General features: G+C 49.9%; 1 protein-coding gene across 1 annotated transcript in view; it reads right to left on the minus strand.

Annotated features, from left to right (window-relative positions):
- The window catches only part of SLC6A12 (solute carrier family 6 (neurotransmitter transporter), member 12), a 49,172-nt gene extending 25,281 nt beyond the window's left edge, over window positions 1-23,891 (minus strand). Inside the window, exons 1-6 of the mRNA XM_009879618.1 lie at window positions 23,799-23,891; window positions 17,997-18,079; window positions 7,710-7,906; window positions 3,724-3,858; window positions 2,429-2,569; window positions 763-850 (exon numbers count right to left, since the gene is read on the minus strand). Of these exons, the coding sequence (XP_009877920.1) occupies window positions 763-850; window positions 2,429-2,569; window positions 3,724-3,858; window positions 7,710-7,902 (557 nt within the window). The 5' untranslated portion in view covers window positions 7,903-7,906; window positions 17,997-18,079; window positions 23,799-23,891. The remainder of the gene's footprint in view (window positions 1-762; window positions 851-2,428; window positions 2,570-3,723; window positions 3,859-7,709; window positions 7,907-17,996; window positions 18,080-23,798) is intronic.
- Window positions 23,892-26,331: the final 2,440 nt, after the last annotated feature.

A 26,331-nucleotide genomic window follows, 5' to 3' on the forward strand; every position in this document is an offset into this window, starting at 1 on the left:
CTGAACCTGAGCTCCTGGCACACCTCTTCTTGATGAGCCTTTCCTCAGCTGTGTGGAGAGGTAGTGTGGCCCTGGCAGCCATTTCAACCTCTCCAGGCTGCAGTGATGACCCTCGCTGGGACAGTGTCTCACTTGCTGCAGGACCCCTCCCTCAGAGGTGTTTTATTGCCTCCAGTACCACGACCAAACCTTCCCGAGCCCCTCTCTGGCACCTCACGCATCCGCCCCAGATCCCTGCTCTCCAGGGATGAGCCTGAGCAGCCTGATGGACCACTTCCCATAGGCACCAAGAAAGACATAGTCAGAAGAAGGGAAAAGGCAGTTTTGCCCCTTTCTGTTTCACTGTAGAGGACTGTTCAGTCTGCCCTGGTCTCCCATGCTTGCCTGCCAACAGGAGCCTACAACACCCAACGCAAGTACCCCCTGCTTACAGCAAGTCCTCATCTTTTGGTGCCTCTTTCTGTGGCCACACTCGCCCAGGCACCTCAGTGCTGTAAAGGGAACATGCCTGTGCCTGTGCACACACCAGCACCCTCGGGCAGGCACACCGTGAGCAGCCTTTGGGGTGTATCTAGTCCTCATGCCCCTGGGCTCTGTGCTGATCTCTTTGGCATCTCGGTGCATTGTGCTCCCCATGTTCGGGTCTGACACATGGGACCTCACTTGGTCCTACACAGACGCACAGCCCTCCACCTAGGTACTCCTACAGCTGCATCCTTTGGATGAGAGAGGAGCCTGAACAGAGGGAAAGCGATCACATACTCCCAAAACTCAATCATTGGGGAGGTGGCGTTCGCAGGCACGGTCCTGTTGTCCAAGCTGGAGCTATTCAGAATGTCCACACAGAGATCTACCAAAAGAAAAGGAAGCTGATGAGCCAGAGAAATTCTCCAAGGCTCCTCCATGAGGGATGCTCCTTCCCCTCTGTATACTAACTCTCACTCTGGCAGCACACAGACCCTTCACCCCATGCTATAGAGCATCTCATTAAACTCTAGCATCTCATTAAGCATCTCATTAAATTCTGGCTCTCCCCAGCCATGAATCCCAATCCAGCAGTAGCCAGAGGGCTTCAGGAAGGGGAGAGAAGGAGAGAGCAATTCCCTGCCAAATGGAAACCAGATGGCTGCAAAATATATATTACTGAGGTATAGCCACTATGAGTAGCCAGGATAGAAAATCCCATTCTCCTCCCACACCATGCACCATTCCCTGTCTACACACGCACACATATGTTTACACAGCCCACAGATGCCTTTGTGTTCCACTCTGCCATCCCCAACCCCGTCATATTGTGTGAAATTACTAAACACAGAGGAGATGCTGTGCATCCAAGAAATGCACCTCATCTTGCTTTTGGCAAGCAAAAGACAATCCACTGGAAAACCGAGGAAGCCTAGCTCTGGCTGGGAAGCTTCTGTCTGTTAAGAGAACATCTGTGGCTTGCCTCACAAACAAACCCATGCTGGGGAAGCTGAAGGAATCAGATCCGCTCTTTAAAAGCCTGGTTACCTCTGCTGGGATGAAGGGGCAGAGGAAGCTGTGAGTGAATGGCCCATAGGGTGGAGAAATTTGACACATCAAAGAAATAAATCATCCGACCCAAGAGAAAATGGGAGGGAACCAAGCTGCTGCCAAAGCTCTTTCCAGCCTGGCTTTCCACTGAAAGCAAAACAACCTGTTCAACATGGTAAAAATGGCCTGTCAGGGACATCAGATCCAGGAGGATTATCTCACATCTACCCCATCTTCCCGGGTACAGCCCAATTGCCTTGAATAAAACCAAAGCCAGGTCTTCTCTGCTGGGCACAGTTATGTGAATTGTGAGCATGAGGAGATGAGACCCCTGGCCAATGTAACAGTGGTTTGTATGGATGTGATTAGGCAGTGCCTTTGGAGCTTTTTGTTACTGGTTCCACAATGGGAGACCTGTCCTGACAAAATCCTCCAGTGCAGGCTTGGCCTGATTTAGCCAAAAGCTGAGTGCACAAAGAAAACTGTTCAGTATGTGGCAGCAACTGTCCCAGTAACTCTGAAGGAGTGGGGTAGAGTAAGATAAATTGTTGTGCCAGAGCTAATGAAAAGCTCCTGCCACATGAGGAGGACTCTAGATTGGCTTGGAAACTCTCCCAACCCACCTACCTCTCCTGCTTGCCAGAAAATGTGGATTTTTCAGTGAAATCTCAACACCCAAAACATCTCCATGCAAAAACAGTTTTACTGTCCCCCGCTGCTAGGCACAGGGTCGTACCACTCACCTTTCCTGACACTTGCCCATGGTGAATGAAGACAGTTGCCATTGTAGGAGTCCCCTAGCCACACTGCAGCTCATGAGAGTTTTTTATCTGAATAAAAAATATATACTACAAAACCCAAAGAATTTCTGGGAATTGAGAAGGGGCTAGAAGCCAACCAAGTGAAAGTGTACCTGAGTTCCAGGGGTTATTGCAGCTGGCCCACGGTAGCACTGTGGTGAAGGAGCTGAACAGGTAGAAGAGTGCCCAGGACAGGATGATGATGTAGTAGATATTCAGATAGCACTCGATGACTTGTGAGGCATATCCAATTCCTGTGAAGAGAAGCAAAGGAGGTAAGGATGGGGCTGCCAACCAACTCCCGACACGTCGGGCTTAACCACAGACAAAGACATAGACAATGCCATGGTAAGAAGGGTGCAATACCAACCACGTGGCTCAAAAGGGCAAGAGAAAGGGAAAGAGAAAGGATTTGGTGACTGCGCATGCAGCCAGGAAACGTTGCTGGTATCTCTAGATAGGTCTGTGGTAGAACAGAGAGAAAACCTTTTGCTGATGGGAAATTTTTTTTGTGTGTGTGATCACTACCATGCCACTGCATTACAGCGCCTCTCCTGCAGGAAAGCCAGCTCTAGCCTTGAAAGAAAAGAAATGCCACCACTGTGCTCCTCCAGGCTGTGTGCCAGAGCACAGGGGTCTCCAGCTCAGGAGGTCCCAGGCTCACCAGGGAGTTTCAAAGAGCACTGCACGCCTGTGCTTGAGCAAACTAACAAGGCCTTTAATCTGCCTGAGCACAGGTTTCTCTATCTGCAAAAGTGGGGTAATAAGCTCTCCTCTGGACAGGAGAACTGTGGACGTTAGATTCATCAACATATTAACGTCGTTAAACAACCTCCCCCAGGGCCCCAGGGGTCCTGGTTCTTATACCTGTGTCTTAACCACAACCCATCCCACCTCGGGGCTTTCAGACAAGTGCACGCAGTGCGATTCCCCCAGTGTGCAGGAGGCCAGGCTGCAAATGCTGCTGCAGCACAGCAATGGGCAGGCAAAGCGCCATCAGCCAGCCAGCCTTCCTCATCCTCTTCCGCCTTCAGTATTTGTCCTGGACTACATGCAGGCATTTGTGTATGGACACTTCCATCCTCATCCTCCTCCTGCTTGCCGGCCATCCTGCTTCTCCTCTCTCCCATACTCTGAGCATCCCAAAGCAGAGATGGCATCTCGGCTGGACCAGCACAGCCCCAACCGGCACCACACACCCTCAGTCACCTACGGGGGCAGACAGTGCACTGCCCCGGCACACACAGCAGTCACCAGGAGGGACAACAAGGCTGGAAAAGCTAGGAAGGGAGAGAGAATAAAGGAGAAAGAAAAAAAAAAAAAAACCAACAGAATAACATTTCCAAAAAAGGCTCTGAGTCACTAATTGTTAGAAAGTGCTGCCAGCAATTCCTGTAATTTGACTCACCTTCAAAAATGGGACAGATCTTCCTCCAGGCAGTGACCCCTCCCTGGCTGGTGTACTGCCCCAGTGCCGTCTCCAGGAAGAACAGGGGGATCCCGCAGGTGAAGAGGAAGATGAGGTAAGGGATGAGGAAGGCTCCTGCCGAGAGGGTTGAGACTCTGTGTCAGGAACCTCTTTAAAACCCTGTCCTCATCATTCCCTGCCAGGCACCTGGGGCCACAGCTGGACTTGGCTAAATAAACACAAATATTTCTCTGAATTAACTGTGCAACTTCTGCTAAAAAAACCCAAGGTCTCCAAGACCATCATTTCTTGGAAAAAAATACGAGTGTGATCTGCCTTGTGCTACCGCAGTACTTCTGAGTTTGGTCTTGGCCAAAACCTAGAGGTAAGGAGTAGCAGGGCAAGGGGAAAAATCAGACAGCGCTGGAGAAGTTCTCCCTGCTTCACTCTCCTGACCTCATTCTAGCTTCCAGGAGAAGTCAGGCAAAGCGAAAGGAGTCCTTGTTTCACATAACCACGTTTGTTCTGCCTTTCCCAGGAGTCACAGCAAAACTCCCCCACTTGCCCAGAGGATACAAACCTGGAGGCTGGTGACATTTCTTGGTAAGTAATAAATTTTCTGGGATATACATTTGCTTGAGACATATTTCATGTCAAATTTGTAAAGTGGTTTGCACCAAAAGAACGGAAATAGGGGATGGGCAACAGAGTTTCTTTCCAGCATTTTCAAAATGAAAACGTTTAACTTGTCTCTTCAAATTCAATTTTTAATTAAAATATAGAGAAATGTCTTAAGAGAAATCAGCTTGAAATAGCCCTCAGATGAACCCTTGATGAAATAGAAGAGGAAGGGGAGAAAGAGCAGGTTTTTTTCCCCCAAACCAACCCAATGACCAACAAAGCCAATGCATCAGAAAAGACAAACAAAACAAACCAAAAAAAAGGGATTATGCCCTGTTCAGCCAGCTGAACTTTTTTTTCTTTCTTTTCCATTCTGCTGCCAAACCGAAACACCCAATATTTACGTTGTTCTGCTCAAAACTGCTCCTGAGAGCTCAGTTTCACTGCTGACCCCCCTTCTATCACCTCACCGTCTTTCTCCCCATCATTAGCGTAGGGTTTCACGCTTTTACTCCCCTTCAAAGAGGCCAAGGCGATGGCCTTCCTCGCTGGAACTGCTGTCTCGGTCTTGCCATCCCATACAGTAAACTTTTAGTCATGAGTACCTCCCACTGACAGCGCGTGGAGAGCATCTCTGCTGTTAGCAACCAAGGCATGGGCTCCTTTCTCAGCCCAGCCAGACATTGTCCCCCAGGCCCTCTCCTCCCCTGCCACCACGGGCAGTCGCACTGAAATTCCTTCCCCTGATAATTAGCAACTGGGAACATTTCCCCTTGTTCCTAAGCCAACAATGTTACAATAACAAGAAACATCCAAATCTCCCCTAAACACAGCTGTGCTGGAGCTGCAGGGGACCTGGGGCTGGAGGGAAGGAGGCTGGTTCATAGCGTCCGTCCAGAGCAAGGAACGGGAACTGAGCGAGGAATGGGAACTGCATATGCTAAACTAGAGGCAACTGCTGCTTTCGGTGCTGCAAGGCATCGTATCTGTATGCCAAATCCATAAGACAGCTTTATTATCCTGCACACAGATGAGCCTCTCAGCAGGTCCCAGACCCTCTCCTCTGGTAGAGTTTGAACCAATTTGGTCTCTGAGTAATGAGGGCTTTCGTACACCCCTGTTGTCTTCCCTCTCTCCACTTCCACAGAGCAGTTACGAGCTGAAAATCCAGTTGTGAACTCCTCCCAGTTTGCTGCTGCACTGGAGGAGACTCTGCCCTCAGAAACAGACCCTCTTTCCTGACAAGTCAGTAGCAAGCTCAGGATGATGAGCAATTAGATGAGATTTGAAAGTGCAGCCATAGATAAGTTTACACTCAGTTGCTTTACAGCAAGTCAGCGCAATTGTTTTTATGACATCTGTCTTTACAGCTTTATAACCATCTCACTATATCTGAAGGTGGAGAAAGGTGACAGGACAGCAGTCTCCAGTTCGGGCTGGAGTGTGGGGGGGAATTTATAAGTGGAAAATGTCTGTTTTGCAATTTCAAGGACTTTTCCAGTGGAAAGGATATCGTTGAGTGTCATGGGAAAGACAGTGCCTTGTCCCATACAAGTTTGTTGGCCATCTGATTCCCTAGAGCACTAGAGAGAGAACTGTACCTTCTACAGTAGTAGCATACTTTCCGCAATGACAGTGTGTGAGCTGTGAGGGAAGGATTCTTCTATCCTAATCTTTCCCTAGCCTAGCCTTGTTGGCCTCTGAATCACAGCCTTAGATATTCCAGAGTAGTTTAATTAAATAAAAATAAAAAAAAAAAAAAAGTTTTTCAATAGATATCTAAAATGAACAAAAGTAGCCTTTTCACTTACACTAATTAGCATACAAATTGCAAGGACTACTGAACCGGATACCATAGGCATAAACTATGCAAAGATACCATCTGAGCTCAGGAAGGAATTTTCCATGCAAAAAACATGACTTCTCTCTCAAAGCGTCACTGCAGAATGGGCTGTTCAGTCACATGTACCACCAGTGTTTACTAACCCGTGCCGGTCTGACTTGCTTTTGGTGCCTCCAGTGCCTACCATCAAAACATCAGAGAAGGAGACTGGAGGATCTGCTAAAAACCATCCCAGGTTCAAGAAAAACTCCTTCCATTTTCTTTAACCACGTTCTTATCCAACCCCCATTTGCTTCGGAGGAGACATTGTATTGACTCATGCTTGATTTGGATAAACTCCAACAAGAGCACAGGGGATGGGAATTTGGTAGTTCTGGAATGAACAACAGTTGAATCACTCATCCATTGGTGACAGCTCACAGCACCTTGGCAAACAAAGGCCTTTGTGGCATGGTCTGCAGAGAAAGGAAGTTTAAAGTGGGGGGAACATGCAAACCCCAAGATGTTAAAGGCGTTTCTAGAGAACAAGAACAGAAGTGAAGTTATTGCTGTATTTGACATGTAATTTATTATTCCTCCTTTTCTTTTGTATAGTTAGATTTTGATTCACCAAGAAAAGTTAGTGACAGTCAATTATTCCCTTCCTCTTTCCCAGTTTTATTTTATTGTTTTGAGAAAGTTTCATTTTTAACCCTTTAATGATCTTATTGCAGTGTTATTAGAAAAGGAGAGTCACGCAAGAAACAAAAGGAAACAGGAACAAACTCTTCCTGAGGACAGATTTCCCTAGCAGTGGGTTGACTAGTGGGAGAACTGTTCCTGGGGAAGAGGTAGCAATGTCCTTCTTCTTCCTGTCCCCTGAGAAAATCTTTCACATGCGCGTTCTCAAAGACAGCCCTTCCATCTTATATTTGCCTGTATGACAAACCAAGGTGCTTCAGCGTTGGGTGTCTATGCAATGCAATAAAATATTGCATTTCTTTAATAACCACAGGGCAGCCAGCCCTGTGAGAGAAGGTGGTGAGAGATCAAGTGCTCTGAAGAAGGAAGTGGGGTCCCAGGTGCAAGGAAGGGGGTTCTAGGCCCTGACAAGGATACTGGTGTCATCAAAGCCTTTCCTCCTCTGTAAAAAGGGCCTGAGAGCAGTGGGGGTGACACAGAGGGTGGGAAAAGGGAATTATGTAGAAGAAGGTTACTGCTGGCTTTTTGACCACTCACGGTTTTCTGATGGTTTTGTATGACCACCTGTCTCTCGAGATGCCCAAGAGCCTTGAAGAATTATTGAAGTTCAATTCAGCATCCAAACTCAGGAGAGCTGTTTTGAGAAACAGTACCCACTGGGGAACTGGATTCACCCCTCAGTGCTACTCCTCCTGGTTTTGGCAGGAGCTAACTTGCTGGAGGACAGGGCAAGGGAGTGCATGTCGGGGTACATGAGGCGTAGAAGAAATGAGTCCAGGCATGCATGTATCTCTTGTTGTGCCTACAGACCTAGGACAACTCATGCATGCTATGCACTTACCACCGCCATTCTTGTAGCAGAGGTATGGGAACCTCCACACATTACCCAGGCCGATGATCTCCCCAGCCACAGACAGCACAAACTCCATTTTGCTACTCCACTGGCCTCTCTCTTCCATTTCCTCCTTTTTTATCTCTTCAGGAACTGTGATGTCCCCATTGGGCTCTCCTTCCTTAGCTGCAGCTCTTGTCATGGCTCTGTGGGACAGAGGAAAAAGAGAGCATGGGATATAGGGGGCGGCTGTGGGACATAAACGTGGGAAGTGGAGGGAGGGGACCAGTAACCACAATGGTTGCCTTCCTAGTATCACCATGAGGTTCTCCTCATCGGTGGGAAAATGGCTTATTTAGTGTCAGGATGAAGCATTTTCCTCAAGTTATGTCTGTGAGACAGAAAGTCTGTTCTGAAGGGACAGAGAAAAGGTCACTGGTCAGGTGAGAAGAACCCACCTGCATCATCCCTTCACTGGACTCACCCCCTAATTCACCCTTCTCCACCACAGCACCCTTCCTCATTCTTCCCAGACTACCAGCGTTACTGTACCTCCATCTGCCCCTCCATACGCTGACTAAACGCTCTGCATCTCCACCACTGCTGGAAGCTTGTCTGGGACTTTGGAAGCAGCCGTTCAGAGGAAGAGAAAAGGAGCAGGAGCTGAAGTAGTGTACAGAGGCGGAAATTTCTCTTCCCTATGTGCTTTATACAGCAACTATCTCCTTCTGGGGTGGTTTCAGAGAGCAGGATAGAAATGTTGTGGACTAATAGTTTGAAAAAGAATGGACCACCTACCATCTTATTTCAAGGCATTGCCAGGAGCGCTGTCTTTGACCCCCTGGACACCACATTACACTAACATACAGCCTGCCACATCAGCAAAACGCACACACACTTATTCGACTGAGGCTCCTTCAATAGCAAACAGGCACAAGCAACAAACCTCCTGCTCCGTGCCCAACCCTGCAAAGACACAGCGCAAGGAAACAAAGCCCCTGAGATGAGCAAAGGGACCTCATACTTGTGAAGTGTTTCAGGTGTGGGCAAAGGTGTACTAAGCTTAGACATGCTCAATTATTGCAGTGAAAAGGTTAGTAGGAAAAAGCCCGGCTATGGAAACACAGAGTGAAGTCACTGTTGGAGGAGGCGCATTGAATGTGGCTGGGCCTATAGCGTGGTACAAGGAAGACATTCTGCAGTCTGTACTAACTCCTGAATTATGTTTAGCATCAACTTAATTAAGCAAAGTTAGTGGCTGCTTGTTACAAGGTACAATTTTCTGTCATACACAAAGTCCCTTAATGGGTTAGTTAATTTAAATTTAGCCAAAATTCACACAGACGAGATTGAATCTTCTTGTTGACAACATTTTCATATTGTTTACAGGCATTTGATTATGAGAAGAAACTAAAGTGTGAAGAGGGAAAGCTCCCTTCGGCTTAGCTAAAACAATTCTCTTCAAAAGCTTGGTCAAATCCCTAAGGTAGGGATGCACAGGTGAGTCCAGCCAGAAAGCTCAGACCTAACACGAGCAGGGCAGCAGATGAACTATGCCAGGGAAGCCTTAACTGTAGCTACATCTCGCTGGTGGCATTACTGAACAGAAGTTGGCCTTTGAAAGAGTGACTGGAATCAGCAAGGATACACATTTCCATGTTGGGATTAGGAAACCAGCAAGCAACCTCTCTGAACCAGCATCATCTCTGCTAAAGGCTTCCATTCCCACCAGGTGTGAGTGCTAAGAAATCAGGGTTTTGTCCCTTCACATTAACTTACAGATTTATTTTGCTGGTGGTTTGATAGTTTTTTTTAATAGCACCTCTATCATTCCCTCTGCACCTCCTAAGGGGATATCCCCATCTCCAGGGAACAGCAGGGACAGGAATCTGCATCACCCACACTACTTAACTCTTCCTCTTCACCTGGATCTGCTCTGAAACAGGTCAGCTTGCTCTCTCCCAGGCAAACTTCAAGCACAGCTCTGGAGGTGGCTCGGTCCAGGCACCTCTCCCAGTCAGCATGATGAGCAAGACCTCACCACGCTTGATGCCCTCTACCTGATAGGACCACCAAATCTATGCATCAACCTTTTGCACCAGGATGGTGCACCAGGACTGTGACGGCAAACTATTCCCTCCTTCCTTGTGCCTAGGCTCTCTCCAGTCATGTCCCTCTGGGCTAGCATCAGGACATGAGCCATCTCATGTGGAGTAGGGACTACCAGGGAGTCTAAGCTTACTGGAAATAAGAGCAAGTGTGGTCCTAACATCAAACTGGCCCAGTAGCCTAGAAACACCATAGCACCTGTTTTGCTGTAGCTTTCAATGAAACAAGAGGGAAGCAGAAGCAGGAACTGGTCGGCCATGCTTGCGCTTACTCCACACAAGACAGCATCATTACCACTGTGTCTCATTTGCTTCTGTAAGTTGCTCAGTGCAGACGAAATTATTTCCTAAATGCTAACCCTCTGGATATATCAGGCCCTGGGGCAAAGACAGATGCTTGCATATGAAAAGACAACTTTTATTGAATGTTCATAGCAAAGCAAGCAGTTTTTGGCATAAGGCATGTTTCCTCCCTCTGTCATTCAAGTAAAGAAAGGAAACCAGATCTCACAGTATAATACACCAATTGCTCTCCAAGTGCCGAGGGCAACAACAGTCTTTGTTCCCCCATCTGCCTTCGTGCTGAAGGGCTCATCCCTATTCCCTTTGAAATCCGCAGCAGATTCCCACAGAATTGGAATGCAGAGGGCTGAATCCCACACAAGGCATTAACACTGCCTTTAGTAAGAGGGGCTGCACAAGAACAGGGGAGCATAAACCGCAGAGGAGGGCAGTCAAGGGTCAGCAAAGACCATCCTCCCGGCTATATAGCTGCCTCTTCAAAAACATTGCAGAAAGATTCTGGTCCCCTATTAAATTTGAGAGGTTTTTTAGAGTTATTTCCAACAAGGGCTTACGCATGGGCAGTACCACTGTGGGCACAACCGGTTTCAGTGTCAAATGCAGATGCACCAGGGCACTAAGGAAGCAATCTCCCTTTTTTTCCCCTATCCTTGCCCTTTATGGTCCATATGCTGCAAAGCGCCTATTTACTGGTATGGCTTGCACTGCCCCAAACCCACCGTGTGCTACAGCACATGTGGATGTACCCTTGAGTGTGCTGCTGAATCAGACCTCTCACAGGCTTATACAAACCTCTAGCCTCACATTTAAAGAAGGTGGTGCAACCCAGAAGTCCAGGCACACACCCTAAACACTGGCTGGTGCAGAGATAGCAGCTCTGCAGCTCACCGACAGCTTGCCAGCACAGAGGTCTTCCCAGTCCCAGCTCTGGCCCCGTCACTTAGCTCGCCTGCTGGGTTGGATGGGGAGATGGAAACGTCAGGTCCTCCCGCCAGTCTTTTCTCAGCTTCTGAAACCCAGGCGAGGCCCCTTTCCCCACTGCCTGCCTGCAGCAAGGCCTGCCAGCTGGCTAATCAGTTCATTCAGATGCTGCAGCACAGCCTCCTCATCTTTGAGAGGAGCAGAGCTCCGCGCACTGTCAAATGTGAGAGAAAAAATAACACATACTTAATGAAACGTGTTTGATCTGCCACAGTCCTTGGCACATTGCAGTTTGCTGCAGTCCAGGGCACGTTATCAAGTACAATGATGCTTAAGTCTGGGCTTATTGAGGATGTCATGACAAGCCAACAGGAGACGACTTAGCTAATTCTTTGCTTTTATTCTTTTAATGCAAGGTGGATCCAAGAGCCAGCCTATTTCTACTAATATTTGCTGTTTACCCGGGTTTGTGTTAGACCAGTTTCACACAGGGGCGGGGAAAGACCACAACTGGGGAGTCACCTCCTCTCCCCTAATCCCGCGAAGGGAACGCTCTGAGGGCCAGCCTGCAGCCTCAACCCTGCCACCAGCCTCCACCTCAGGGATACCTGGACCAGGGCTTTGACTCTGCACCTGTCCTCTGACTCCAGAATAGGCCCACACGAAGGACAGAAGCTGGGACACTGCAATGGGGGACAGAAGCTGGAACACTGCAATGGGGAACAGAGCTGGGACAAACACAGACCAGCAGGGAAGATGCGGTGCCTGTGGCTTCATTTTCCTATTTTTCCTATTTTATTTTTCGGGGGAAAGCACCCCGATTATGGAATCAAACTTTTTCAACTGGGAACAAGTGGTAGATTAAACGAGTACCCAAAGTTTTGGCCCTTCATGCCACGAACTTCAGCTTTTCCCTTCCCAGACAAAGCGATGCACAGCGTTACGCACCCCCACTACTTCCCTCCTCTGCTTTGCCTGCTGTTTCTATGAGGAAACCTATTCACACACCTCCTGGCTCTTTTCCTGAACATCTAATCCTACTGTGCCCCTGCCCTGTATGTTCTCAGGCCAGATGGGGACTCAAATAACTTCTTGTTTCCAGCTAGGAACAATTTGACTCTCCCCCAGCAGCCACAGCCACCCACTGTGTTACATCCTCCCCGATGGGCAGACATTTTCTTCTCCCTTCAGACACCCCTCTCCTTAATACATGAGCATGGAGGAAAGACTTTGCCCCTTGCTGCCTGCCTTCACTTTTTTCTGCTGTTCCTTCACCACAGTTTGGAGAAAAAAATTCTCTGACTTCTTAGTTCTCAGCCTCTTTTTTTCCTCTGCCATAAAGTTTTCCCCACTGTTAAGATGCCACCTGACACAGTCCACAATCTACCCCTTCAACTCAACCCACTCAGCCACCACCACCTCCTCAGCTCCCTCATACCCTACCAGTGTCTTCTAGAGGTGCCCTGCTGTATTTTCAGCCTTCCATGCTTTGAAGGAGGTGCCTTCTTCTGGGGCTGGAGCACCCTTTGCAGACATGACCCCCAGCTTGTCATCTTCCCACAGAGGGATGTCCCCGCAGAGGGGTGTCCTCCCGTGCCCATTGCGACAGGCAGCTCTGTATGAAATTGTTGGCTTGGTACTGGGCTTGGTGCGTGGAGACAGCCACATATTTCCCCGTGAGATTTATTGCTGAGAAAATAAGAATCCACCTGGATTCCTCCAGGCACTGAAAAGAGAGCAGGCAGCCATAAACACAAACCACACCAACAAGTTCCCTTCTTCAATATTTGAATGAGGTAGTCCAGTCTCCCCTTGGTCATGAATTTTGGGCTGTGTTTGTCCTACACCTACCACCATGGGATCCTTCAAGTATGACCACAAAAGGCAAGGAAAGCCAAGGACACCTCCGAAGTGCAGTGGACACTCAACAGATATGCAGGGGAAGAGCATTTATTGGCTTTATTCAGGGACAAGATGACACTAAAGGGGTGAGACGGGAATCAGAAAGAGAATGAAAGTGCCCTTTGAAAGCAAAACACAGTGGTATCCTCAGCAGTATACCTTGCTTATACTTATTGCTATAACTATCCTCAACCTCTTTGTCCTGGTTTGAGGTAAAATAGCACTAATTTTCTTTTCAGTAGTTTCACTTTGCAGCTAAGCCTCTTTTAACTAACTGAACTCTCCGAAATTAACAGGATATTGTTCAGATACTGTCCACTTCCAGAGACTGATAAGACCTGATTGTTTCTAATTTATGCCAGGGCATGGTATGCAGAGAGGACCTTGCTTATACTTATTGCTATAACACCCAAGGGTAGCTCACTTTGTTATTTACCCCATTGAAGGGTTGGAAGTGGAAAAGCATAGAGGGGTCGCACCTGCGGGGAGGAGCGGACAGGACAGGTGACCCCAAACTGACCAACGGGGTATTCCATCCCATCTGCCTCTGCTGGCGTCTGGTCTGAGGGACTGAAAGGTCAGCCCTCTTTCTTCAATGGCTGGCGTCTGAGGAGGACTCTGTCTGTTGGTCTACCTTTGTTCCTGATCCGTGTGTTCCTGAATCCAGATCCGGAATCCAGTCTGGTACTTTCCCAGTGCTTGCTGGTGACGTGATCATCATCCTGGGAGCTTCATACAGTTTTGTATATATTGTATATATTTCATTATTTCCTTTTTATTATTTTATTAATATTTTCATTAAAGGAGTTTAGTTTCTTTTAAACTCATAAGTCTCTTTCTCTCTCTTCCTTTTCTCCCTGAAGTGAGATGCTCTCCCTTCTCTGAAGGGAGAGAGCTTAGAGAGCATCTGTCTTTTGCTTCGGTGGCCAATCTGGCCCAAACCACGCTGCTTTCACAGGGCAAACAGGATTTATTCAGGGCTGCTCAGCTGAGACAAGGAAGAAGAGGAAGAAAGAAGAGAGAAAGAAGAAAAAGAAGAGAAAGAAGCCATCTGGGGTTTTGGCACCAGAGGAAGAAGCCATTAGAGATTCTCCTAAAGCTTTTTTCTTCCTGCAAACCTACTGCCTGTTCCCGACTGCCGTCACACAAGAGCTCCTACTGCTGGGAAGTTAACATCCTCTGTTTGACCTCTTCTGCTGTTTTATCTTAAGGCAAATGAGAGGAGGACAATCTCAAGAGTGAACAGCTAAACAGAGCGAACAGAGATGTCATCAAACAGCAGACGATAACGCTTATTAGAGGCACAGTTTTAAAGCACCTTTGGACACTCGTAGGTGCTGCCTGAACTGCAGAAGGCAGAATTGCAGGTAATGCTGCAGACAGCTGCACTGCATTTATATTGCTGGGTTTCATTTTGAAACAGGCAGCAACCAAGCACATAAACTGCAATTTAATGTGGGGAGGGAGGAATCAGAAAGCAAGCAGGCTGGGCTGTGTTACAAAAGGAGGAGCAGGAGGACACAGAAAATTCTCTAGTTGCACAAGATGAGCCAGCAGCTAGTCGGCAGCTGAAATCCTGCGTTGCATTTTGATGGCAGGAGGTGGGGGCGGTTGTGGGAGCAGAGACAGAAAATCAGGGCTCAGTGAGGAACAGCAGTGCCAAGGTACAGCTTAAAGAACAAACCCAGTTAGATTAGTGCATGGGGGCTGCTACTGGAATAGGTTGTATCTGCAGGACGGACAGGAAAATATTAGCAGTACAAGTAAGTGCTTTCCAGCCAATCTAAGAGCAGCTACGTGAGCGGGGATGGCTGCTTCAACCATGGCTGCTTCCAAACCTGAATGCTGCCGGAGAACGGCTGACTCCAGCTGCAAAAAGGAGAAAAGCAAGGAAAGATGTAGCAAGAGAAAACTGATCAACTCCGAGACAGCAGTAGAAATTAAAATGCCTTTCATTTCAAGCTGTTGAAAGCTAGTTGGCTTCTTTACACCTTCTAATTAACTTCCAGGTTGTGTGGGCTGCGGGGCATTCTCAAAGCATCTGTTCAGCAAGGTTCATGGGGCACAAGAGGCTGTGACAAGGATCAGGTCCTGCTTACATTTTCTCCAACATGAAATAAGAGCAACGTGTCTGCAGTCAGTGAGTTTGCTGCTTACTGACACCAGCAAGAGTGAGATAAAAAGCAACTGTGAGTTTACTAATGACATGTGCATCTGTGATACAAGCTGCAAGGATTATAGAGCATCATCCTTCAAAGCGCACACGCCCAGCTCAGGAGGGGACCAAATGGCTCCTGCCCTGTCCTCTGCTGCCAGGGCAGGAGAGCCTCCCAAGTACCTAATGGTGGCTGGACTTTTCTGAGGGCCAGCGACAAATCCCTTGCTAAAAGCAGTGTAGGCTGTTGTTCTCAGTGCCACTTCAGTCTCTGTCAGTGGCTCACCATCCCTGCTCTGGGCTACAGAGACACAGAGGTGGTTTCTTACTTTAGCCTAGAAAAAAATCAGACTAACTAATGAAGTCTGTAAATGGGGTGTAAATACAATCAGAAACCAGCCTCTGCATTTGCATCAAACAAGATACACTCAAGATCTTCACACAGCCCATAGCCTGATTGTATCTGCTGCCACATAACAAAGGCCCAGTAGCACGCAACCACAGCAGGATCCATCTTTCTTACAGAGCATCACAGTGACAGTCCTATAGACACAGAGCCAGTCTGGTCCCAGCCCGGCACCGCTGGAGCCCCAACAGCCACCCATCTGGTGGCCGGAGGTGTCTGGCTGAAGTACCGCAGCTGCACCAGGCTTGCTCAGGGGTCCTTGTGCACAGCCGAAGCGTGGGGACAGCATGGCTCCCATTGCTGGCTGGAGGAGCCAAGCAGGTGAATGGCACAGAGAGTGGAAGCCACACTGCTCCAGCACCCGCTCTGCAAACAGGCGCAGCAGGGGCACGGCAGGGCAGCGACCTGTGGTGCAGCCCAGAGGTACCCCAGAGGTACAAGGACAGAGTCCACAGGAGGGGACACGGTGGCTACGGGGCTGTCACCCCACCGGGGCAGCAAATTCACAGAGTGAGGCGCGCCACCGGACAGTCCCGGGCAGGTCGGGTGAAGGGAGGGAGGCTGCCAGCCCCCAGTGCCATGGCACAGCTGCCTGCTGCCGACCCAGGTCATCCTGAGGTTGAGGGGTTAGGGAAGGGTGGGCAGCAAAGCAACTACCCTCTGCAGGTGCGTGCAGGCCCATGCAAAAATCCTAATCCCTGCAATGCCTAAAATCTGAGCCTTGCAGTCGCTTCCCCGGGGCTGCTGCTTTGGGGCAGGAGAGCAGAGGAGCCAGTGCGGCCGGGATCCAACCTCTCCAAAATTCCAATTCAGAGGCGGGAGAGCAGCACAGGAGATTTGGCATCACACTCCTCCAGGCGCTTCTAGCTAAACACCCTGAGGCAACACCCTGCGCAACCTCCCGAAAGCACAGCCTGGGGACACCCGCTGTCAAAGTGACAAGAGATGGGGAGCAGGAGGGAAGAGTACTCAAGCAAAACTCTTCCGAAAGGCAGGTGAGGCTATGGCACGAGATGTTACCTTATGCCTCCAAACACAGAAGCCCAGGGGAGCCATCAGCTTGTTTGGCAGAGCAGAGTGCCTGGGCACAGATGGGTGTGCAGCCATCACAGGGCAGGGGGGGTCCCTGCCGTGCTGCAGTCCTCCCTGCAGCCCACAGAGAGGTCCCTCTCCAGCCCTGCAGAGGGAGACCAGCACCTCGCATCCCACTCGGGTGCGGGCTCAGCATCTACCTGGCTGACCCCAGGGAGGCTCAGCCACCTCCAGTTGGTGCACAGGACAAGGCACTTCGTGGAAAATCAGGACAGGCAGAGGCATGTGTGGACTATGGTTCTAAAAGTGCCGTTAACCCCTTCCTAGCTGCACCTGCTGCAATGCACGCATAGTTCTGTTCACTTGGTGTTATAGCCACTGCATCCCACCTTCACCCTCTGAGAGGAGAGGTATCTGCTCTCCAGGCTGGGGCACCAAAATTTGCCTATAGTCCCGCCTGTGAGCACGGGGAGGTAGAGATACAGCGCAGGGCTCGTTACCCTGCTCTCTGCAAGGACCACATCTGCATCCATGAATCCAGCAAAGTTGGGATGTTGCAGAGCTGCAAAGGTCAGGTCCAAGGTTCAGCCTTTCATATCAGCGGTTGTCAAAGAGGAAAAACTGGGGCAATGGCATTGGATGAAAGCCCTGATTAGCGGTGATTACTTTAAAAGCACTGTTGATTTAAGACAACACAGATCAGGTGTTATGAAACCCCCACGTGTTCTGCCTGGGTTTGTTCACAAATATGCCCACAGAACCCCAGAGACTGGCACAGGCACAAACTGTGCTGTCTCCCTGCCTCACCCCTACATGGGAACAAATTTGATGAAACCCCTGACACAGGAAGAACAAGGAGCACACTCCCAGGCACTTCTCTTGGAGCTGCAGCCCCCAAGTCAGTGCGCCAGGGCTGGCACCTCTGCAGGGCAGCACAGGAGGAGAGGGAGTCACTGCCTCATGTTTGCAGGAGCCAAAGTGCCTACAGCCTACCTCACTCCTAGCACCTTTCCTCCTGCACCTATTATCACCTAGCCATCGCTGCTGTCCATCCTTGTCCCTGTCTGGCCCCCTCTCATCTCTCCTCTCAATCTTTCTGCTGTCTGAGTCCTTTTCTTTCTCTCTCTCTCTGCCGCCACAGCCTTCAGTACCAATTACCCATCCTTCAGGCATCCCTTTGCTCTGCACCTTCCCAGCAGCCCCCAGCAGCATCGCTGCCTGTCCTCTCCTATAAGAACCACTGAAAGAAAAAACTCTTCCCTGGGTTGATCCAAACTGATTATTTGCTCTCTCTTCCTTTGCTTAACGTTGGGAAGCTTTTCCCCTTGCAGATTTGCTGGCCCACTCCCCAGAGCACGGCTGGCAGCTGGTGCACAGCAGCCAGCTGTGGGAGGACCGGAGACACCGGCACTCCCAGCGTGACAAGCACATCCAGCCAGATCTGCTCAACGAGCAAACACCCGACTCACCTGAACTCAGCACAGGTCTCACCCAGTCAAGCCCGTCCCGTCCTGTCCTGTCCTGTCCCACCGGAGTCCAAACAGGGAATCCACTGAGGGCCAAAGAGATACAGCAGGAGTTAAGGCAAAGACTCCCCTCTCTCCTCCTCCAGTCCCTCCCCCTCCACCAGTTCTCCCCACCAAATTATCGCCCAGCTCATGTGTGGGTGGTGGGATGGCAGGAAGGGAGGTGCATCGGGGCGGGAGAACTTTCTCCCCAGCTCCCTTACAACATACAACTCTCCAGACCTTGAACTGTGGCCCTGACAGGAAAACAAGAAAAGAAAGTGGCCATGGTCGGGCAGGGTAAAGGCCCAAAGTTTGCAAAGATCAACCACAGCAGTCAGTGGAGTGACTCCAGGTCCCCTCGACCTCAGCGGGAGGGAGGTCTCTCCTCGCAGACCCTGCAGCATGGCCCAGGCTGGCTGCTGCACGCCCCCACTGCTCTGGGGCTCCACTACTTTAATGAGATAGTGGCATCCCGTAAAGTCATACCCCAAATGCGCGGAACGAATCGTGTCCATCTCCAGGGACCGCTGCGCTAAAACCACTTCAGCGACCAAGCTCGAGGCTCCCCAACACCATCACGCAAATGGAGCGAAAGGCGGAGAGCGGGTGGAAGGGGGACGTTTGTCCCGGGCTCACACAGATCCCTCCGTGCCTGTGCCATACGCTGCGAGTGCAAACACAGCTCATAGGAGAGAACTCTGTCAGCAAAGAGAGATACTGCCGGAGCCTTTATTTTTATAGCGTCTGTGTGCTCACTGGAAGTGAGCAATCCCTCTGTGCCTATGCCTTGGCAGCTTTCTTTGTATCCACCTCAGCCCTGATGCTCTTTTCCAGGGCTTCTCATGACCAACACCAGCAGCAGGCATTCCAGTTATGCCATTTTTCTCAAGATAGTTCAGCTAAATTTTCTTTTTTAATGTCTTGTTTAAGGCTATTACTGTTTTGTCTTTTGCTTTGTCTGTTAATGCGCCTGCTAAATTCCTATTGACCTTTTCATGTACCCATGTGGTCAAACCACAACAGCAGCACATGTTCCAATCTGCTTGCCTCTGTCAGAGCTCACCGGATGAGCATCCCTTGGTCCCCTCAGTGGGAAACCTGAGAAGCTGACAAAAGCCCTCACATCTGCAGAGTGTGGAAGTGGTAGGTTTACGTGCCTGCACACACTATTGAGGTCGTTTGTAATGTTGTCTCAAAAAAATCCTCCATGGGTGCCAGAAGCCAGTGAATCAGATCACATTAGAGCACACCGGATTGCCCTGGGGACAAGTGATGCTGGAGATGTGCGTGAAGGGAGTCACCCTTGTGCCTGGCAGGATCCTCAGGATAAACCACTGAGGCCAGTGTTGGAGGCAGTAGAGGAAAACGTCCCCTTCTACTTTGGGGGTGATTATTTACTACCTCAGCTGATACTGGGGGCAGCCGATCTGAGCCCACGCTGCTGAGTAGTGCAAAGAAGGGGCAGAGCAGCTTGGAGTGAGTGTTGGGGGATGTCCCCGGGACTGGGAAGCTCTGAGCTAGTCGAGCCCCATCCCAGAGGCCTCAGTTCAGCAATGGGGCCATGAGCGCAGAGGGCTGGGGTGGCAGCTGGAGCAGGTGATGCCTCTTCACAGGCAGCCCAAGACAACATACAGTACCCCTTTTCCAGGATTAAACTTTCCAAGTGTGCCATTTCTCAAAGCCCTGGCTTCCACCTACCGTTTGGGCTGGTAGAGTGGGTTGGTCCCATACTCAAAGAAATACAGGCGGATTCTTCCCTTGCATGGACTGGGATCAGCATCAGAGGGGTCAGGCTCCATCTTCTGCCTTTCGGCGGCTGTCTTTGAAGTCCTGAAAGGCTGCAAGGTGAACGTCATGTGCTGGCTACACAACACAGGCACTGCGTCCCCCACTGCTTTCATCCCTACGAATGAAGGACAGTGCTGCTGTCCATCCTGCCACAGAGGACCGGTGTGACCTAGCGCAGCTGGGGAAAAGGTGCAACAGAGGTTATCCAGATATGAAAAGGGGATTGAGATAAGCCTAGGTAAGCAGAGCTGACCTAAAAACTTGATTTATCCACACTGAAGTGTTTCACAGGAACATCACAGGTTTTTTTTGCAAAACCGTAGATGGGAAATGACCTGTGACATTAAGGTAAAACAAGAAGAAAGTCAACCTAAATGAAAACTGTATCCAGCAATGTGTGAAAATCATTCTCCAGCAGGAAAAAAGGCTGCTATTTCTGCTTTCCAGCCCAGAAGGTACCTGAAGTTACACTCAGGCTTCAGAGTTCCCCACCAGGCAACAATTCACTGTGGTTTTAAATCCTGCTACGGGGATGCGGCACGTTTATCCCACTGCTGCAGCCTCTGTGTGAGGGATTGCACTAGCGTGACGGCCCAGACTGAAAACCAGAAATCACCTTCTGACCAGCTCAGCTCTGGGGTTTTGGACTGTGCTCAGCCCTGTCCCGTGAGAGGGCAAGGGAAGGGGTGACGCACTCCATGACCACGAATTGTCACCTTCACTGGCAGAGACAGCCCCTGAGCAGGCACCCTGGGCTGCGCAGCTGCACAGGTAGGACAGGGCTGCTAAAGGACACAGCAATCTGGCTGCAAGTCTCCCGGCAGCACGGGTGCCTCCTCCGCCATTGCCAAGGGCAGAGGCAGCTTCCCGCTGGGGCTAGCAGAGGGATTTTCAGCAAGACACAAGTTTCATGAGCAAATGCAACAAGAGACATAAATTCTTGTGTTCACAACTCTTCTCACAAATTACAGCTGATAGGACAAGAGGAAATGGCTTCAAGTCGTGCCAGGGGAGGTTTAGGTTAGACATTAGGAAAAACTTCTACACTGAAAGGGTTGTCAACGACTGGAACAGGCTGCACAGGGAAGTGGTTGAATCACCATCCTTGGATATATTTAAAAGCCATCTAGATATGGTGCTCAGGGACATGGTTTAGAAGTGGGCCTGGTAGAGTTAGGTAACGGTTGGACTTGATGATCTTAAAGATCTTTTCCAGCCATAAGGATTCTATGATTCTAAGGGCATCTTGACACAGGGATACGTAGGGAGCTGAGGGGGAAGAAGCAGCCCTGCTGGCAGCAGGGATGGGGAGAGTGTGGGTGAGGCTACTCTTAAACCCTCCATCCCCAAAAGGGAAGTGCTGCTTGCAATAAATCCTGGAAACATTCAAAGCACCCTCTCCCCCAGCAGCATGAACCTCTCTCAGAGATGGGACCCCCACCACCACCATGTGCAGCTCTGACACCAACAGTGCCTGACTCTCCGTAGCCCTCCCCACGGTGCTCCCTGAGGTGCTCTGCAAAAGAAGGGATGGCAGCATCTGATTTTGCAGGCAGGAAAACCAAGACAAGAGGAAACCCCATTGCTGTGCCCGAGGGGCAGCAGCCTTCTCATTGGTAGGTCCTGTACGTGGCCTCAAGCTGTAAGATACTCCCTTGCCTTGGGGTCAATGGGCTCGCCACATGGCTGGTCCCACCCTGCTCAGTGACTGAAGTTTGGCTGCCTTCGCCATTTTTAGCCATTTTGAACCCACTATCCTGAGGATCTAAGTGATGGGGATGGGCTTCCCCACACCGCTGAGATTCCTGGGAGCCACCTCAGGTCAGCAGGACCGAGTGGCCCTTGTAGGAGGGGGCTGTCCTGAGTACATGCAGGGTGAACAGGAGGAACGGGAAAGAACTGCTGTCCCACCACACAAAGGGTCCTGTTCCTGATGCAGCTGCCTGCCCAGGGCCCACCACATGGGTTTCCATGCCCTCTTGTCAGCAGAGAGGGAAAACTCTTCTTGAAACAACTCGATTCCCTCAGCCTGCCAGGTCCAGGGCAGCTGGGGAACAAGACTCAGCCTGCCACACCTTTGCCCTGATGGATAGCCAACCCCAACCTCAGAGATGTCCTGTACCTCTGCAAAGGTCTCCTCCTCCCCACCCGACTCACCACCTGCCACCTGGCAGTGCAACTTTGCCCCTTTTTACTTTCCCTTTTCTTCCTCAGAGCGTGTGTTGGCTTTTACCATTATTTGGGTGTCCCCACCGTTTCCTCCCTTTCGTCCGGCTCTGACTTGCCTGCCAAAGAGCCAGCCTGGAGCAGCAGGCTGCCACCATCAGCCCGTGCTTGGGCCACACTCCCTGGCAGCAGCAAACCCCGGGCCCCACAATGCTTCCCTCCTCCATAAGCCAGCGAGATGCAGGGCTTCAAGCCAAAATGAGTCCATTCCCCGCCAGCCCGGCTGATGGGAGAAGTTTGTCAGTATGATGCCCTATGGGTGCATCCAAAATGTGCTCCTGCTTTCCAAATGTTAGGGGCTGGGGGAGGCGGGTGCTGGGTTTTGTGTTGGAGAGAGGGGAGCCTCCAGCCCTGGCTGCTCCACTCGCTGGGCCACCTATAGAATCATAGAATGGTTTAGGTTGGAAGGGAGCTTAAAGATTGTCTAGTTACAACCCCCCTGCCATCGGCAGGGACACCTCCCACTAGACCAGGTAGCTCAAAGCCCCATCCAGCCTGGCCTTGAACACCTCCAGGGATGGGGCATCCACAGCTTCTCTGAGCAACCTGTTCCAGAGTCTCGCCACCCTCATAGTGGAAAATTTCTTCCTAATATTTAATCTAAATCTGCCCTTTTCCAGTTTGAAGCCTTTACCCCTCATGCTATCACTACCTGCCCTCATAAAAATGTCCCTCTCCATCTTTCTTGTAGGCACCCTGCAGATACTGGAAAGCTGCCACAGGCTTCACTTGTGGGAGAAGCCACCACTGTCCTCGTCTGTCCAGACTCATCCCACCTTTTGACACCTTTGCTAACAAAACAGGAGAAACACTGGTTCCCCCGTGGGCACAGCACCGCTGCTTCTTTGGTCGGGAACTTCCCTCGCCGACTGAATGCGGTGTTTGCAGAGGAGTTTCCCCTAGGCATTCCTATAATTTATCTTTTCTGTCTCTAGCTAATTTCTGCTTAAGTAAGCCCGTGACTTCCTACAATAATTTCACCATAACTAATCGCAAGTGAACATAACCAAAGTAACAAGCGCTAGTGAGGCCCCTCAGAACCGTGATGGGCTCCTGCAGCTGCAGCACTGCTCCTGCGCTGCGCTCCCAGAGAAGAGGAGGCTGTCAGGAGCCTCCACTTTTGCAAGTACAGGCAGGGTGAGACATCCCCTGTTTCACAACATCCGTGATGGGGGAGAGGATGAGGCAAGGGCAAAGGGCTCGGGAGCCCAGTGTTGGTAATAAAGGTGGTCAGGGGGAAGGATTAGCGATGCTGGGGAGACATCTGTGATCTAACAGCCTCTCTGCATCTAACAGCAATGTTTGCTGTTGATCAGAGACCAAGGGGGACCACAGAAAAAAGGCAGGCAGAGGACACATAGGTACATGCCTGTTTGCTCCTGCTTTCCCTCCCTGCTTCCTCAGGGCAGCTGAACCTGTTGCAGTGGGACATGCGTTGTGACAGCGAATACCTCAGATGCACAAGGCATGAGGACAAAAAGGACAAAGCTAGTCTCCAGGGACAGAGAAGCGCGTGTTGCTGCCCAAAATGGTGTGACTCTGGGTAGGTCAGACAGAGAAGTGGGTAACCGAGTCACTGGCAACTTCTCAGAAGGAATGACTTCCCGAATCCACTCCCCCACACATGCTTCCCTTATCTGTGGCGTGCAGATCCCCATCCTGCAGGCTGCTAACCACATTAGCAGACAAGGGCTCAGCCAAACGCCCTGCTCTGAGGGATATGCTCATTTGCACTGGCCTGTAGGACACACTCAACAGATTATTTGGGGATCTCTGCTTCACAGGATTACACATGCCGCATGTTAAGATGTTAATCTTACTCTGTTCTCTCCATTTATGTGACATGGCCTTTCTTCTCCCAATACATCCACCTTTCTTGTCACTGAAAAATGCAACTTGACTCATACTACATGATTCTTCAAGAGCCACGGAAAACTGTCTTGTATATCCCTAGCAGCATAAGGAGGACGACCTCTCAAGGCATCTGTTTGAATACACTGGGAGCCCCAGAGTTCAGGATGCTCCCCGTAGGAGCAGATGCATCCCGCTCCACAGGTCCATGGGTCCATCCCCAAGATCTGAAGTCTCTCCGCTGCCCTGTGTGGACATCTCCATCCATGGAGGAGGACGGCAGCAGGGTCAACAGGAGGGGCTGATCAGGGCGCTGAGACTCTTCCCCAGGCACCACCGATGCAAGCACTACAGCATGGGAAAAGCAGAGCCTGGTTTTCACAGGCAGATGGACGGAAAGGTCAGACATCCTTTCCAAGGACTAATGACCTGGGGCAGAATCTCAGGGACATCTTTATTTTTAGGTGAACTTTTAATTTGAAACTAAAAAAAAAATTACCCATGAAAAAACGTTGGTCTTTAAACTCATCCCCATTCTCCTGAAAATAATGGGTTGAATTCTCAGGTTAAGTTGCAGGTTTTGGATTCTGAAGGTGGGAAATTTCTAACAACCACACATCTCCTGTCTAAAGGGACATCAGCATCTCCCCAACTGGAGAAGGTATGAGTAGGGATAAATTCCACAGACTGCAAGAAGACTACTGGGCTGATCTTGAATGCAATGAAAATCCCTTTCACCATATTTCAAATCATGAACAATTACCATATGTGAAAATCACTATATGCCAAATTTCACCAAAATTCCCTCTTAAAGACAGGATCTCAAAAAGTTCTGTGAAAAATGTCATGTCTTGAAGGTTCAAATACATACATTTCAGATTTCGTCCATCAACCTTTTCAATGAGCAATACAGAATGTACTTGATTCATATTTCAAGCCAGGCATCACAGGTTCCAACACTTTGTCTTAAAGTCCTATTAGAAATAAGACATTTATTTAAGAATGTCCAGCAAAACCTTTGGTTTTCTTGTTTATCTGACCTGCCTAGCTCACCCACAGCTTTACAATAACTGGGTCAGGTAGGACCACAGGCTAGGGAGGTTTCCTGGCTCATACATAACCACATCAATAAACCACATGCCCAAATTCACTGGACACCAGACAGTTTTGAAACAAAGCAATTCTCAAGCCTTTCAGCAGATTCCCACTTTGCCTACATGCAGCTGGAGCAGACTTTCTACATCAGCCATATTTTGGAGATAGCTGTTGACAATTACTGTTTTCTATTAGGGTTAAAATATCTTCCCAGTGGGCCAAACCTCTTATAGATATTACTGGAAAATGAAAGTATAATTCTGATTAAGATTAGAATTACATGAATAAAAACATCTGTTGCTGAAGCTTCTAATACAATTCACACAAAAAGCCAACAGAAAAAAAAACTTCCATATTGAGCGCCATTCACTTATTTCTAGAAGTTATTTCTACCAGCCAGTACCGTATCCAAGTGGCAGGGCAGCTGGATGGCTCCATCCCCCATCACACTGTGGGTCTCTTCCAACTTTCCTACACTCAGCTCACATGTGAGCACCATGAAGCACTGTGGCAGCTGGGGAACCTGGAGCTCTGAGACTTTGAGGCTGCCTAAGAAAACTGTGACAGCCAGTTCAGCCGTGACATCCTGCTCCCAAGCCCTATGCCTTCAGCATTCCCGGTGTTCTCCAGAGGCAGGGAGGGAGGTATGCAGAAACCCAGTGGCTGAGATTTTGATAGGGGAGGTGCAGAGCTGACCATGGCGGGGGTTCACCCATGGTTGCACGTGCAGCTTAGTAAAGGAACCCGCCTGCCCCAGATTCCCAGTGGAAAATAGGCTGGGAAAAGGGAAAACAGGCTGGAAATGAGATGAGGTTTCCACAGCTACTCTGGAATAGAGCCAATGAAGCCCCAGAGGGCCACAGATCAGTGGGTTTTCCCTCCTGGAGGTTAAATCTGCACTATCACAAACCCTCCCAGCAGCGATCCCCTCAGTGCTTGGTGGTCATCAGTTTCACAGTCTCTATGAGTGAAAGCTCGTGACCCCTTCCTGTCATTGACCTGTCTCCCATCTCAGGTCACCAGGCTCCAACAACACTAACCTGGGGAAAACCGAGCCCAATAACTTGCCATTCTCTATAGGAGGCTAAACCAGTATGCGCCACAACTGGGGTCACGGTTCCCTGCGGGAAGCAGCTGTTTACAGAGAAAACCTCAACAGGCAACCGGAGGAAAAATACCTGGGTCACGGTGACCCAGGGCAAAATTTCTCCCCGGCCCTATGGCTAGTGAACAGGCAGCCACCGACCCTGCGAGCAGAGCCAAACAGCCACCCAAGCTCGGAGCATCTTCCGAAGCGGGGGCGGCAGGAGAGGGGATGTACCGGCCGCGCTACGGG

This window comes from Charadrius vociferus, unplaced genomic scaffold (assembly GCF_000708025.1).
Source record: "Charadrius vociferus isolate BGI_N301 unplaced genomic scaffold, ASM70802v2 scaffold90, whole genome shotgun sequence".
NCBI lineage: Eukaryota > Metazoa > Chordata > Aves > Charadriiformes > Charadriidae > Charadrius > Charadrius vociferus.